Source organism: Somniosus microcephalus, chromosome 10 (assembly GCF_052327205.1).
Source record: "Somniosus microcephalus isolate GS21.2 chromosome 10, FLI_Smic_1.0, whole genome shotgun sequence".
In the NCBI taxonomy this organism is placed as follows: domain Eukaryota; kingdom Metazoa; phylum Chordata; class Chondrichthyes; order Squaliformes; family Somniosidae; genus Somniosus; species Somniosus microcephalus.
The window spans coordinates 157,388,841-157,403,693 of record NC_140996.1 but is presented as its reverse complement, the minus strand read 5'-3'; the positions used below and the strand labels follow the sequence as shown (position 1 = coordinate 157,403,693).

General features: G+C 39.7%; 1 protein-coding gene across 4 annotated transcripts in view; it reads right to left on the bottom strand.

Annotated features, from left to right (window-relative positions):
- ranbp2 (RAN binding protein 2) overlaps positions 1–14,853 on the bottom strand; it is a 69,564-nt gene that overhangs the window by 38,070 nt on the left and 16,641 nt on the right. For all 4 annotated transcript variants that reach the window (XM_085999020.1, XM_085999021.1, XM_085999022.1 and 1 more), the window contains exons 8-19: positions 14,283–14,373; positions 13,927–14,136; positions 13,338–13,519; positions 13,076–13,251; positions 12,857–12,980; positions 11,617–11,778; positions 7,227–7,364; positions 6,997–7,146; positions 5,383–5,598; positions 4,732–4,815; positions 1,410–1,551; positions 41–135 (exon numbers count right to left, since the gene is read on the bottom strand). In XM_085999020.1, coding sequence (XP_085855146.1) covers positions 41–135; positions 1,410–1,551; positions 4,732–4,815; positions 5,383–5,598; positions 6,997–7,146; positions 7,227–7,364; positions 11,617–11,778; positions 12,857–12,980; positions 13,076–13,251; positions 13,338–13,519; positions 13,927–14,136; positions 14,283–14,373 — 1,770 coding nt within the window. The remainder of the gene's footprint in view (positions 1–40; positions 136–1,409; positions 1,552–4,731; positions 4,816–5,382; positions 5,599–6,996; positions 7,147–7,226; positions 7,365–11,616; positions 11,779–12,856; positions 12,981–13,075; positions 13,252–13,337; positions 13,520–13,926; positions 14,137–14,282; positions 14,374–14,853) is intronic.

The window sequence follows — 14,853 nt, the reverse complement described above, 5'->3', positions numbered from 1 at the left end:
AGACACAAACACATTAAATGCTGAATATCATGTTAGGTACCTTAGTTGGAGTCACATTGGTTGCTGTTCTAAGAAGATACTGGGAGTTATACGCTGGGGATTGATTGTAGAACACAGATGGTCCTGAGGTAGCAACTAAGAATGTGCGTGTTAGTTCGTATTTTTACATAAATGTCTCAATGGCTATTAACAGAATACATTATAAGAGTCCATGTGAATAACAAATCAAAAAACTACTTTTAAATAGCTTAATATAAACAGTACTTTAAAATGTTATATTTAAAATTACTAGGCTGAGCCAAAACTGCTATTCTGAAGGGAATACTTTTTTTTTTAAATAAACAGAAGCAAGCTAAAACCTGCTATTCACAATTATTGGGCAACCTCCTTAAATTCCAGTATTTTATATGCATTTAGTGTCACTCAGTTTCTACCTTAGCATTAATTCTTCATACGGTCACTCAGATCAATTGTATGAAAAAACGAAGATAAAAAGGGATTATGAAATGAAACTAACTGCTTTATTTAGAAATAACAACAGAAAATGCTGGAAAAACTCAGCAGGTCAGGCAACATCCGTGGAGAGAAATTTGAGTTGACGTTTCGGGTCGAACCCTTCTTCAAAACTGGAAAAAGAAAATAGATCGAAGGCAGGGCTGCGATCTGACAAAAGAAGTGAAAGAGACAATAAAAGGTATTCGAAGCTAGACGAGATGGTAATAGGCTGAGATTAGGTGTAAAGTGTACTGGCAGGGCAAGAGATAGCTGCCAGGTGAGAGAGAGAAACAAAAGGAAAGGGGGGAGGGGGGGGAAAGGAGTGGAAAAATTACAAGAAAAATGTAATAGGGGCCGAGGTTATGATCTGAAATTGTTGAACTCGATATTGAGTCCGGAAGGCTGCAGAGTGCCTAATCGGAAGATGAGCTGCTGTTTATCGAAAATGTTAAAACCTGCAAGATTTCCAAGAAAACTAGAGCAGCACATGCAAATCAATTAGAATACTGTACTAGGATTTAAAAAATCCAGTGTCTAATTTAATGGTTCTCTCTACAGCTAAGTTATATCGCTTACTGCTTAACACGCGTACATAATTGCTCATACAGCTGCATGTGGTTAGAATATCAGTAGGTTATAACTTATTTTATGGACTAATTTTAATATTTTGATATTAGAGAGAAGCATAGAAACTTTGATAGCCCATCTTTATTCGTGGCAAGGAGTGAAAGCTTCACTGATCCTCCCGACAACATAGTTTACAAATTTGGATTTACCTGATGAAAGGTCATCAACCTGAAAAGATTACTCTTTCTCTCTCTCCACAGAGGCCGCCTGACCTATTGAGAATTTCCAGCTTGTTCTGTTTTTGCGCCATATTTCCAGCATCCACAGTATTTTGCTTTTGGATTTACCTGTTAAAGGTGCCCCCTGAAAACTTTGTGGTCCCTGATAGCTTTCCGGACGGGCATCTCCACCATAACTATCTGTGTGCCATCGAGGATGCGGCGATTCAGTTGTATTTGAACTATTGAGCTTCAGTTCACGCACTTCACCCTGGAGTATTTTAATAACATATCAAATTGACCATATCTTTACTACTTTAAAAAAAAATATACACACTTATTTTAATGCATCAACACAGGAAGACATGGGCATGGATCAGGAACAGATTCATCCTCTATTCAAATCAGCCATGCAAAATGCAGTTCCTAAATCTAAGGAAAAAGGGGGAACCAAGACTCCAGACATCACTTTTTGAATTAACAATCAACACAAAAAGAAATCAGGGAACACCTCCCTCTACTCAGAATACAGGCTCAAATTATGTCATTCATACTCTTGTATACAGGATATGCTATTCCTACACAAGGTACTACCACAGTTGAATGTGCATGGACCTTCTACTGACTGGTAAGTTTCTGTCCTCACTCCGTCATAGAACACCTGAATTACTGTCCGACAAGTATATTGCTATTAACTACGTTCCATGAATTTCACGAGATTCTTTTGCCATGACAAAAGTCCATATAGAATTGGCCCATCCTTCTAATGAATTCCTGTGCAAATAAAGTCTACAATATTCCCTAGAATTTAGTTGAATGAGAGGTGAGCTCAATGAAACAAAATTCTTAGAGCTTGACAGGGTAGATGCTGGGAGAATGTTTCCCCAAGCTGGAGAGTCTAGAACTAGGGGTCACAGCCTCCAAATAAGGGTTCGGCCATTTAGGACTGAGATGGAGAAATTTCTTCACTCAGAGGGTGGTGAATCTTTGGATTTCTCTACCCCAGAAGGCTGTGGATGCTCAGTCATTTAGTACAAAACAAAAAAGGTGACTCAACCGTGGCTAACAAGGGAAATTAGGGATAGCATAAGATCCAAAGAGAGGACATATAAATTGGCCAGAAAAAGCAGCAAACCTGAGGATTGGGAGCAGTTTAGGATTCAGCAAAGGAGGACAAAAGGATTAATTAAGAGGGGGAAAATGGAGAATGAGTGTAAGCTTGCAGGGAACATAAAAACTGACTAAAGCTTCTATAGATATGTGAAGAGAAAAAGATTGGTGAAGTCAAGCGTAGGCCCCTTGCAGTCAGAATCAGGGGAATTTATAATGGGGAACAAAGAAATGGCAGACCAATTAAATACATACTTTGGTTCTGTCTTCACAAAGGAGGACACAAATAACCTCCCAGAGATGTCAGGGAACATAGGGTCTAATGAGAGGGAGGAACTGAATGAAATCAGTATTTGTAGAGAAATGGTGTTGGGGAAATTGAGGGGATTGAAGGCCGATAAATCCCCAAGGGCCTGATAATCTACATCCTAGGGTACTTAAGGAAGTGGCCCTAGAAATAGTAGATGCATTGCTGGTCATCTTCCAAAATTCTATAGACTCTGGAACAGTTCTCATGGATTGGAGGGGAGCTAATGTAACCCCACTATTTAAAAAAGGTGGTAGAGAAAACAGGGAATTATAGACCGGTAGTGGGGAAAATGCTAGAGTCCATTATAAAAGATGTAATAGCAGAGCACTTGGAAAACAGTGACAGGATCGGACAAAGTCAACATGGATTTACAAAAGGTAAGTTGTGCTCGACTAATCTACTGGAATGTTTTGAGGATGTAACTGGTAAAATAGAGAAGGGAGAACCAGTGGATGTGATGTATTTGGACTTTCAGAAGGCTTTCGATAAGAAATTAGCATGTAAAGTTAAGGCACATGGGATTGGGGGCAAGGTATTGTCTTGGATAGAGAACTGGTTGGCAGACAGAGCAAAGAGTTGGAATAAACGGGTCTTTTTCCGAGTGGCAGGCAGTGACTAGTGGGGTACCGTAGGGATCGGTCCTAGGGCCCCAGCTATTCACAATATATATTAATGATCTAGACGAGGGAACTAGATGTAATATCGCCAAGTTTGCAGACTTCACAAAGCTGGGTGGGCGTGTGTGCTGTAAGGAGGATGCCGAGAAACTCCAGTATGATTTGGACAGGTTGGGCAGAAGCATGGCAGATGCAATATAACGTGGATAAATGCGAGGTTATCCACTTTGGTGGCAAAAACAGGAAGGCAGATTATCTGAATGGCAATAGATTGAGAGAAGGGGAAGTGCAACAAAACCTGGGTGTCCTTGTGCACCAGTCACTGAAGGCAAGCATGCAGGTGCAACAGGTGGTTAAGGCGGCAAAAAGTATGTTGGCCTTCATAGCGAGAGGGTTCGAGTACAGAACAAGGATGCCTTGCTGCAGTTGTACAGGGCCTTGGTGAGACCACATCTTGCATATTGGTCACCTTATCTGAAGAAGGATGTTCTTGCCATGGAGGGAGTGCAGCGAAGATTCACCAGGCTGATACCTGGGATGGCAGGAATGACGTATGAGGAGAGCTTGGGTCGATTGGGCTTATACTCGCTGGAGTTTAGGAGAATGAGAGGGGATCTCATTGAAACTTATAAAATTCTAACAGGACTAGACAGACTAGATGCAGGAAGGATGTTCCCGATGGCGGGGGAGTCCAGAACCAGGGGTCACAGTCTAAGGATAAGGGGTAAGCCATTTAGGACAGAGATGGAGGAGGAATTTCTTCACCCAGAGTGGTGAACTTGTGGAATTCTCTACCACAGAAGGCAGTAGAGGCCAATTCATTAAATATATTCAAGGAGTTAGATAGATTTCTTAAGGCTAAAGGGATCAAGGGATATGGAGAGAAGGCAGGGACAAGGTACTGAATTTGGATGATCAGCCATGATTTCATCGAATAGCAGAGCAGGCTCGAGGGGCCGAATGGCCTACTCCTATCTTCTACGTTTCTATGTTAGTGCAGGAAGGTGGAGTTGATTGAATGGTGGAGCAGTGTTGAAGGGCTGAATGGCCTATTCCTGCTCCTATTTCTTATGTTCTTAATACATTTCATGTTTAAGATAACATAGATAAACCACTTGAATTTTGCCCAAGTGGTTTAGCACATCATATGAATTACTAAACATCACTATCTTGTAACACATTTATTCATGTTAGCCTACATAAAATAACCACATCTCATTTTATGTAAAACTGGATATACAAAAAGTCTTTTAATTGGTAAAAAAAATCAGTTATGCCAAAAGATTATTAAGTAGCAACAAACAGGATAAAAGGACCAGTCAATTAATAGGTATTACTTTTTTGTTATTGCATTTCACCAGGTTATTCACCACTACCTACACATGAAATTGTGACACTTCCAAAGATTACATACCTTCAGCTGTTCTACTTGTTGGCAAAGCATCTGCAGCAAATGTTTCTGATCTTCAGCCCAGCGAGGTGGAGTTTTTGGAGACCACTAAAGAAAGACCCTGAATTAAGTTCTACACCAAATCAATTTCTCACAAGGAGCAAATTCAGAATAGGGCAGTTTATACACAACAGAAATTTTATTCTGGCATTTACAGAAGGTAAAATTATATTCAAAGTAACATCTCCCTCTTCCTGTGTAACTGAATAAAGTATCCAGTCCACAGATATTTTAAATTTACACAAACTGCCAAGTATCCATCATATTAATATTTGTGTAATCATTTAGTTTCTTGTGTTTTGGATATTTAAGACAAAGTATCAACAATTGAGTATAGCCTTCAATTGGTCTTGATGCTTTAGTAAACTGGATACACGAATTCAACGAGATCAAAGGGATACCTAATTGTAGGTGCGAGATCAGGTTTAAGATGATGAAAACGGAAACAAACCTCTGATCTGGGAGCAGTGGATGCTGACGAGAATGAAGAGGGAGGGGAATGGCATTTCACTTTCATCAACAGCCCAAAAATTATTTCCCCACTAAAAGTATGAATCAGAAATTTATGCCATTTTATCATTTGTAGACAAGTCAATTTGCAAATACTAAATTTACCTTGTAACTCTTGGTTGGTGATGGAGTAAGCTTTGTTGGAGAGGGGGTAGAATGTTTTACTTGCAATGTTACTGACTCCATAGAAGTGCCATTTTCAGCTATCTGGGAATATTCATTTATTTCTTCTCCTTGGTCAAGCACATCTCCATTATATTCTTGAAGATGCTGATTTACCAACTCCAGCATTTCTTTCACTGTATCTATTGGTACAGGCAACTAGCAAAAAAAAGACAGACATTGTAAAACTACAATAATGGAAAAAATGGGTGAGGGGAGTGTTCAGGCGGGACGAGGAAAGAATAGGCAAAAACCATAAAAGCTGAAACCTGGCTCAAAACTGAGGATGAGCATTAAATAGTTCATATTCTAAATGATTACTTCCTTCAAGTATTCACTAGAAAAAACATGAGCAGTCTTCCCCAACCAGAGGTAACCAAAGCAAGATTAATGACTTGATTTGAATGAAATGGAAGTCAAAACGGTTTAAAACCAGTAATTTCCCCGGGACAGATGGCAATTATCTCAGAATGCCGAGACTAGACGTGAGGCACTGACAATTATAAGAGAATCACTGGACACTTGAGGTACCAGCAGGCCTGAAATAGGCTTTTGCAGTGTCCATATTCAGGAAGGGTGACAAAAATGAAACTACAGAACCATCAGTCTTCATACCATGTAAAACAGAATCTCAGGAGTAAACTCAAAGATTATCTCGACAACATTAATCTAGTAAACAGCAGTCAGCATGGCTTCAGAAGGGGAATATACTGTGTGTCTAGCCTCCTCCTTTGAGTAATTGGCAACAAAAGTAGACTATGAAAAGCCAAATGAGTTAAGTCTAGTAACTTAGGCAGGCAAATGCTGCAACCAATTTGAATGAGGTCCCACATACAGCAACTGAGATAATGGCCAATTGACATGTTTTAGTGGCATCGGCCGGAAGACTGGGAAGAAGTCTCCTCTTAGTAGATACTGGAACATGGAGATCTGGTCTCAGTTTAATGTCTCAAGTATTGATGCACATCAAGTATAAATTACAGTTTTCTTCTCCTTATTCACCAAAGGTAAGCTTCCATAAGTGTCTTAGTCAAATAGCTATTAGCCATGCACAAGCCTGGAGAGAATTGTCCGGAGGCTAGTCAGTGGAGCATTTATAGCCTAGCCAGATCTTGTATTCATCCAATATCTACTTGCAGGATAGTCACTAAACAGGGACAGCAGGAGCCCTCTCCTTAACCCATGGGCACAGAGACCAATTTTAACACCCTCTCTAGTGCCAAGGTGGAGATCTGGCAAGTCAGCAAAGACCAGGGGCTGAGCCTACGATCTTCCTATTCCTAGTCCGTATAGCTCAGTTATTAACTGGATAAACTTGCTGAGCCATTCAGGATCCAAAGAATTGAATGCTAATATTGAGCTTGGATGAAGTATGACAGTTACTAATAAAGTTAAGAACTGAATTCTAATCTGCCATTACTTTGCCCATAAGGCTCAGTAATTCATCTGTCGGCCTAATATTGAATTCGTTTCAACATACTGTAATATTTTTTCAAATAACCAAGTTTATTCACATCAACGGGATGCTATACTATTTATTAATAAGTGGGCACTTACTCTGTCAATAGCTGCATCATTAGATTCAGTTTCATTCAGGACCTTTCTTAGGTATTCTCTGCTGCTAAGCAAACAATTTTTACATTCTTCTTGTTCATCAGGAGCCATCTCATCGCCATTTTCATAGTCTTCAGACCTCCGGTGAAATATCTAACAAAACCAGTAAAATGCAAGTTACCCCAGCACTTGCAGACATGTCTATAAATATAATAGATACAGCCATCACTTACCAAAGCAAGATTCCAATGTGCAACAATATTATCGATTGATTCAAAAGCAGCAATTGCCTCATCAATTTTTCCATCAACTACATCAAGATGAGCAAAAGCAATCTCCACTTCCTTTTCATAATCTTTAACTTCAGTGACCTAAAATAAATAAACATTCTTAATTCATACAGTGCCAAAATGGGTACTTCAGTATCTAATACTAGTGTGAATCGAAATTTTAAGCAAAAAATCACATACATGTTACGACTTCCTGTTTGAATGTCTGCCATAACCCCAGCTTAAATTTTTCATCTGGTGTATGAATCCACCACCCAACCCGATCTTCTCCCAAAAACACTTAAAACCAGAACATGTTGCGCTGCAGAACAGAATATTAGATTCCATCCATGGCGATTCTCTATTCTTGGATCTAACAAGCATTCCATCTATTTTTCAAATGGGTGAAGCATTGGTAGTTAACAAGTACAGTATCTGGTCATGCTCCACTAAAAGCAAGGCCACTGGTTTTAGGTTTTCATGAGAAAACTGAATCACAGTATGTGATCTGCAAGCACAGGTAAAAACTTAAGAATCTCATGTAATAGAAACAGAATTTGACGTTCAGTCATGGCAAACCAATGACCCAAATGATAATCCTTAAGAATGGGCAAATTTCCATTTTAAATTAGTTATGCTGGTTTAGAGATCTCATTTATATGCTGTAACCCTTTTAAGATGGTCTTCCATTTAGGACGGATGTGACTGCCATTGCTATTCTACTTTTCAAGTGCCAATACCACTACATAACAGTAGATATTTAAGTCATATGTCAGCAGTTCCCTCACAGGTCCACAACTTAAGCAGTAGTTTACTTGAATCATTGATTTCCTTTAAGCAAACAAGACTAATACATGAATATACAAAAGCAAAATACTGCAGATGCTGGAAATCTGAAATAAAAACAGAAAATGCTGGAAATACTCAGCAGGACAGACAGCATCTGTGGAGAGAGAAACAGAGTTAAAGTTTCAGGTCGATGACCTTTCATCGGAACTGGAAAAAGGTTAGAGATGTAACAGGTTTTAAGCAAGTACAGAGGCAGGGAAAGGACTATTACACAATCCCACCAAACGCACCTTCCCCCTCCTCATTCAGCATTCTGAAGGAACTGTTCGCTCCATGACACCCTAGTTCATTCCTCATCACCCCGAACACCTGCTCTCCTTCCTTCGGCACCTTCCCATGCAGGCGCAGTAGATGCAACATCTGTCCCTTCACCTCTTCCCGTACCACAGGGCCCCAAACATTCCGTCCAGTTGTGAGTGATTTACTTGTATTTCTTCCAACCTAGTATACTGTATCGGCTGCTCACAACACGGTCGCCTCTACATCAGGGAGATCAAATGCGGATTAAGTGATCGCTTTGCTGACCATCTCCCTTCTGTCCGCAACTGCAGCCCGGAGTTTCGGGTCGCTTGCCACTTTAATTCTCCATCCCACTCTCTGTCCTTGGCCTCCTACACTGTTCCATGGACAGCCCATCATCTTTAAAACAGTTCTGACAATAAGTCATCGACCTGAAATGTTAACCCACTTCCCTCTCTCCACAGATGCTACCTGACCTGCTGAACTTTTCCAGCATTTTCTGTTTTTATTTAAGGCTATAATGAGTATTTATTTTAGGGTTTAATAGTTTGAGTTGTGTGTATAACTCTCAACTTCCAATTTGGCTATCAAGATTGGAAAGGGTTTATGCTCCAATTTCCTTCTCCACACAGGCAAATTAAAAGACAGACTATCCATGAAAGATAAAGAACAGCATCTCAGTCTTGTGTAGCCTTAGTTATATAGAATTACATAGAAATGACAACATGAAAACAGGCCGTTCGTCTCAACCAGTCTGTGTTGGTGGTTATACTCTCAGTCCTAATCCCATGTGCTTGCCCAGTTACCATTTCCTTTATTCGCCTTTTCTTTAATCACCTAACCTATTCTTAAATGTTGACATGATTTCTGCTTCATTCACTTACTCTGGTAGTGCATTCCAGTCTCAGCCCTTTATAAAAATAGTTTCTTCTGCTCTGTTCTAAATATCTAGATCTCCTAGCTCTAGCCCATAGAATCACTGGAAAGAGTCTGTTCTATCTACTCTGTCCTATCCTTCCATATATTTAACCCCCCACCCCACCGCTCCCCATCATCTCCTTTGTTCAAATGAAAACAGCCTCTATTTTTCTCAAGTCTTTCTTCACTGCAGGCAGCATTCCAGTGAATCTGCATTGTATTCGCTCTACTGCCTCAACATCCTTTCTATAGTGTGGAACCCAAAACTGCACACTACTCCAGCTGTGGTTGTACACAGTACAACTTGACTTTAATATTCCATACCTCTTGCATAAAATCTAGTATGCCATTAGTTTTATGGCTTTATCCATTGGAGGTGCTGCTTTTAATGTTGTGGACCAGAACCCCTCCCTAAATTCCTCTCCTCTAGCTTTCTCCCAAATTATAAATTGCATTCTTTATAAAATGAAATGCAACACCTCATATTTACTGACATTGAATTCCATCTGCCATTTCTTGGCCTATTTCACCATCTCATCAATATCCCCTTGCAGCTGCCTTCAGAATTATTTTTCCATGTCTCCTGTTTTAGCATCGTCTGCTAATACAAACACTATTCCCTCTAGTTCTATATACAAATCATTGCTGTACAGTGAAAAGAAGTGGTTCCTCTCCTTTTAGCCTCCTTTCTCAATCTTATAACATGTAGCATATCTTTGGGCCCCATATGCCCCATCAATTTTAGTTTGCTTCCAACCATTATTTATCCACAGCATTTTGAAACTTGTAGTTTTTTTCCCCCGACGATTAGACAAACATCCCCTTCACTTCTGTCTCCCAGAAGCTGCTGGATCAGCTGAATAATTTCGGAAATGAACATTCGCAACAGAATTTACATAATTCTATTAAGGTCCTCATCTTTTAGGGGTTTGCCAAAAGGGTAGGTTTGTTTCACCTCCAAGATGTAGCTTGCCTCTCATAAGTAAATATGAAAATGGGGACTTCTGTATTCTTGAAGAAACATAAAATTCAGAACTTTTGAAAGTTCATTAGTACTAACTGATCTCCCATGGTATTATTCATTATGCTGTAGCAGGCTATGGGAGGGGTGAAAATCTCAATTGAAATAATTTGGAAAGATTAGTGCAGTATGCAATTTTTATTAGTTTATGGGGAAATGTGTTTCTTATCCACTGCAGATAAATAGAAAAATAAATCTGCATATAATATGGGAAATCAGTCTTCACCTTGCTCTAAGGGTTTGCGTTCTATTGTGCCTAGTTAGTATTTCTCTTTTTTTTTTACATATATAGCTCTAACAGTAGTTTTACCAAAAGTATTTAAATGAACTTTATTTAATCTCAGGACTTTTATTCAGAATCTTCTTCCAAATTGAATGGTACAATATACTTTATGAATCCTGGTTATTTGAGTTCTGAAATTAATAGATACTAAAAGAAATACATCTGGCGTTACTATTTAGAACACATTACAAAACAAAGACCTGTTCAGAGTTCTCCTCAAATCTTTCCTTATTCACTGGTTTCTCCTCAGCTGTACCTATTCAAGTCTTACTGTACTTCCTGACCGTAGACGTGAGAGATCAGAAAATATAGTGCATACCTTTTGCTTTCAAAAAGTTAGGAGTTCACACTTTACCCTTCTTTTGATAAATTATACAAAATAAAATGGCCGCTTCTAAAAATGTTTTGTGTAGCATTTACATCAGCAGCAATTTTCCAGTGAAAGAAAGGAGTGGGAGGGGCATGCTTACAAGTCCAGACACATGTTAAAAGGACAGCCTATCAAAAAACTTCTAGTAGTTACACAGTGCAAGCTGGAACTGTAGCCTCTTCAACTAACAGCGATGAGTTATAGGAACCTGCACAAACACAAGACTCTGTCTTAGACAGAAAATATTGTTAGGCCTTTCAAATGCAGAAACGTAATTATTTTCTTTGAAACTTTGTCGTTTTATTATATTATTTCCAACATTAAGTGCTCAGCTTAGTGCAGCACCCAAGATGGCAGCCAAAAGTTTATTTAAATATCAACTGCTTGGAGTGATTTGCGATTTTACTGGGAGCTGTTCAGCACCCAGTTCTGATTTGTAGTGTTATTCAGCTTCATGATTGGCGGTTTTCATTTCCCTCTTGCTACTTGTTGATTGATATGTTCCCTATCTGTTCAGTTGTAATTGGCTGTTTTCAGTTATGAATGACATTTCATGCAAGTCTGACATAGAAATTTGATGTACGCTGGGCAACACCTCAATGATACCCTATCAAATGCACGACCATTGACATTTCCAATTCTCAGGTGATTAACTACATGCCCACGTTGGTACCTTAATATCCTTGCTATGGAAGTGTATAAACAATGGATCAATAGGTTCAGGAATGCTCCTTTTCTTTCTGATGCTCTGCAGTAAGGGCAGAACTTTCCTCCAATAGTAGACACTCCGTCCAATGTATTCTTTCTGGTCATAGTATGAATCTAACCCACTTCCCTGCATCGACAAAACAAAAGTCAAATGAAACTTTTAAAAGTTGCAAACTGGTATTTTTGAAACAATAACGGCACATTCAAAGTTACAACACAATAACAAAAATGTTATCACTGATTTAGAAAGCAAATAAAATGCATAGGTTGCAAACAAACAGTCTGGTTCAACCGGAGAGGCAGTGATTGGGATGGAATTGGTTTGGGAGGTGCCTCAGAGGCAAAAATGATGGCTTAAGTCTTTCTAATATTTAACTGGAGGAAATTGCAGCTCATCCAAGATGTCGGGCAAGCAGTCGAACGCCACAAAGGCAGTAGGGGGTGGGGAAGTCAAGACAGGTGGCGGAGAAGTAGAGCTGGATGTCGTCAGCATACATGTAGTAGCAAATTCTATGACTGCAGAGGATGTTGCCGAAGGGCAGCATGCAGGTGAGAAAGAGGATTGGGCCAAGGCTAGATCCTTGGGAAACTCCAGTGATAATGATGTACTGGCAGGTAAGAATGCTTGGATTGGTAAGAATGGAAACAAGCATGACCAAACTTACGAAGCTAGATAACACAGGAGGAGCACTGGAGAAAGATGTTGTGGTCGCTGCAGAGCAGTCAAGGTAGGATAGTGCACCATGGTCACAGTCAAATGCTATTTGTGATTTTGATTATCACTGTGTCAATACTGTAGCAGGGCAGAAAACTGATTGGAGAGATTCAAACACTGTCAGAAGAAATGGCATGGATTTGAGACACAACATGGCAGGGACTTGAAAGAAGAGTGTGGAGATGCGGTGATAGTTTGAAACAACAGGGTCCATGGGAGGGGGGGGGGGGGTTGGTGACAATTGCACTGAAAGGGAAGGGGACAGTACCTGAAGAAAAGGAAACCATCTACAATGTCAGCTAGCACGGAGGGGATGGGGGAGAAGGAAAGTTGCGTGCTTGCCAGGATGATCCTGGAGTAGCGAGCCGTTTTGCCAGATAACAGATCTTTCAACAGAAAGTTCATGGGATGTAATTAAGCATTTCATACAACAGCATAATGGAAGCTGAATTATCACATTTCCCCAAAAAGCACAGCAATTAAGGCTTACAATGTTGATGAGGCTTTGTGCCCAGTGTATAATTAGGGCAGGATGAAGTCCATGCTTTTCTAGTGTCCTCAAGATACCAAGTTCACGTTGGATCAATAGTCTTAGTTTAGCTGATGTACCAGGTCTTAAAAAACAAAGAAATGTGGTGCAATAAAAAAATTGCTTTCTCAATATACTCAAAATATGCAGTCAATTAATTAAAAAAATTAGCATATTTACTGCGCTCTTTTGTAGATAAGGCTGTAAACAGCATCCCACCATGCTCTTTGTCGGTCTGTATAGAGCAGTTTACTGATTGGTAGCGGCATGCACCTTGGTTGGTGCAAACTGTAGTAAAGATTTGATTTATCTTTTAACTGTGTGTGACTTGAATATATCACTCCAAGAAGAAAAACCTGAAATAAAAATATTTTATTTTAATATTGATCAAGATCATCCATTTATAGCAGCACTTCAAAAATTAGCATTGCTTTCATCTTACCTCAAGATCCAAAATGCAAATAGTCTCAGGAGCATTTGTTTCAAGCCGTGATGCTTCCTGGGGCAGTCGAGGAAATAACTGCTTAAGCCAATTCCGGACCACAGGCAACTGTCCCATTGAAAACTGGTGTAAACCAAGCCAAACAAGATGCTGCAGATTTCCACCATGCAATCTAACAGAAGCTGAAAAAGTACAGGTTACAAAATCCTTATGTACGATAGACACAAGTATAGAATGTAACTAAATTATGTAGCAGCCTAAATTGTAATTTGTAATCAATAAAGCCGGATGTAGAATTAGCTTCATTGCACATCTGACTACTTACATTAAAATTTACTTTATATATACATACCCTAGACAACTACCCGTTAGACACCCACCTAACAGAACATACTCAAGATGCCTTCCCCTCCCTCATTTCAGAAAAGACCACACAGAGGAAAAAAGCACAGCATCAGCTACCGTGGCAAGAACATGCCCTACAAAACCAACCAGCATAACCAAAAGTGCATAGGAAGCCAATATTGGACATTATACAACAATCTAAAGACAAAGCATAGGAATATTTCAAATCTTGAAAGTTTCCTACCATCATCCCATTTTATGAGTTCATTCAGATCTGGTTGTGCTCCTGTAACATTTCTGATATCATCATTGGCAAGAAAAGACCTTTCGGTAGATATTCGACTTTCAAATAGCATCTCAATTAATGCAGTCTGGCCACTTTTGTTCGCAAAAGTCTCCACCACTTCTTTGTGAAAGTCAGGCTTCCCCAACATTAAGTTAATTAACATATGCCCTACAAAAACAGAAGGGACTGATCTGTTAGAATGTCAAGTTGCAGGAATTTTGTAAAACAAAAGCTAGCAACAAGCTGTTCTGTATAAGTAACCTCAAGTTATACTGAAAAACAAAACAAGGAAGACAAAATTAAAGTAGCATTACCTGACTGACTTTGCCTGTCTGATGCTAACCAGTTTATCAATTCCTGGTTTGTCTCTTCTGCCTTTATAGATTTCATCTTGGGTCTTGGAACCTGGAAACATATACATCCTTTAGTACAGCAATTATGTTATAAACAATGTCAGTACAGTAAACTCTTTCGTATCCAGCACCTACGGGACCGGAATGGTGCTGGTTGATTAGAAATTCTGGATAACGGAGAGGTATACCGACCGAGGCTATTTATATATCGGCCGACCTCAGACCAGAAGGTAGTTCTGTGGGGGTGTTCCAAACTCAGGAGGGGAGGTGGGACATGGAGTGGCAATGGCCCAAGCTGGTTTTGCAAAAGCCGAAGGAGCACATCTGCTTATTCTGGCCCCACAAATATACAGTAAAACTTACCTTTGGGTTCCTCTTTGGCTGGACGGCCAGCTGATACTGTGCGGGGAAAATTGCAGTACCCACAGCGACGGCAGGAACAAGTGGCAAGTCATTCCCCACCATTTAAACATGCAGTTAGAATGTGCATTAATCAGAATACAATTTTGATGGTTATTAAAGAATTCCGGAT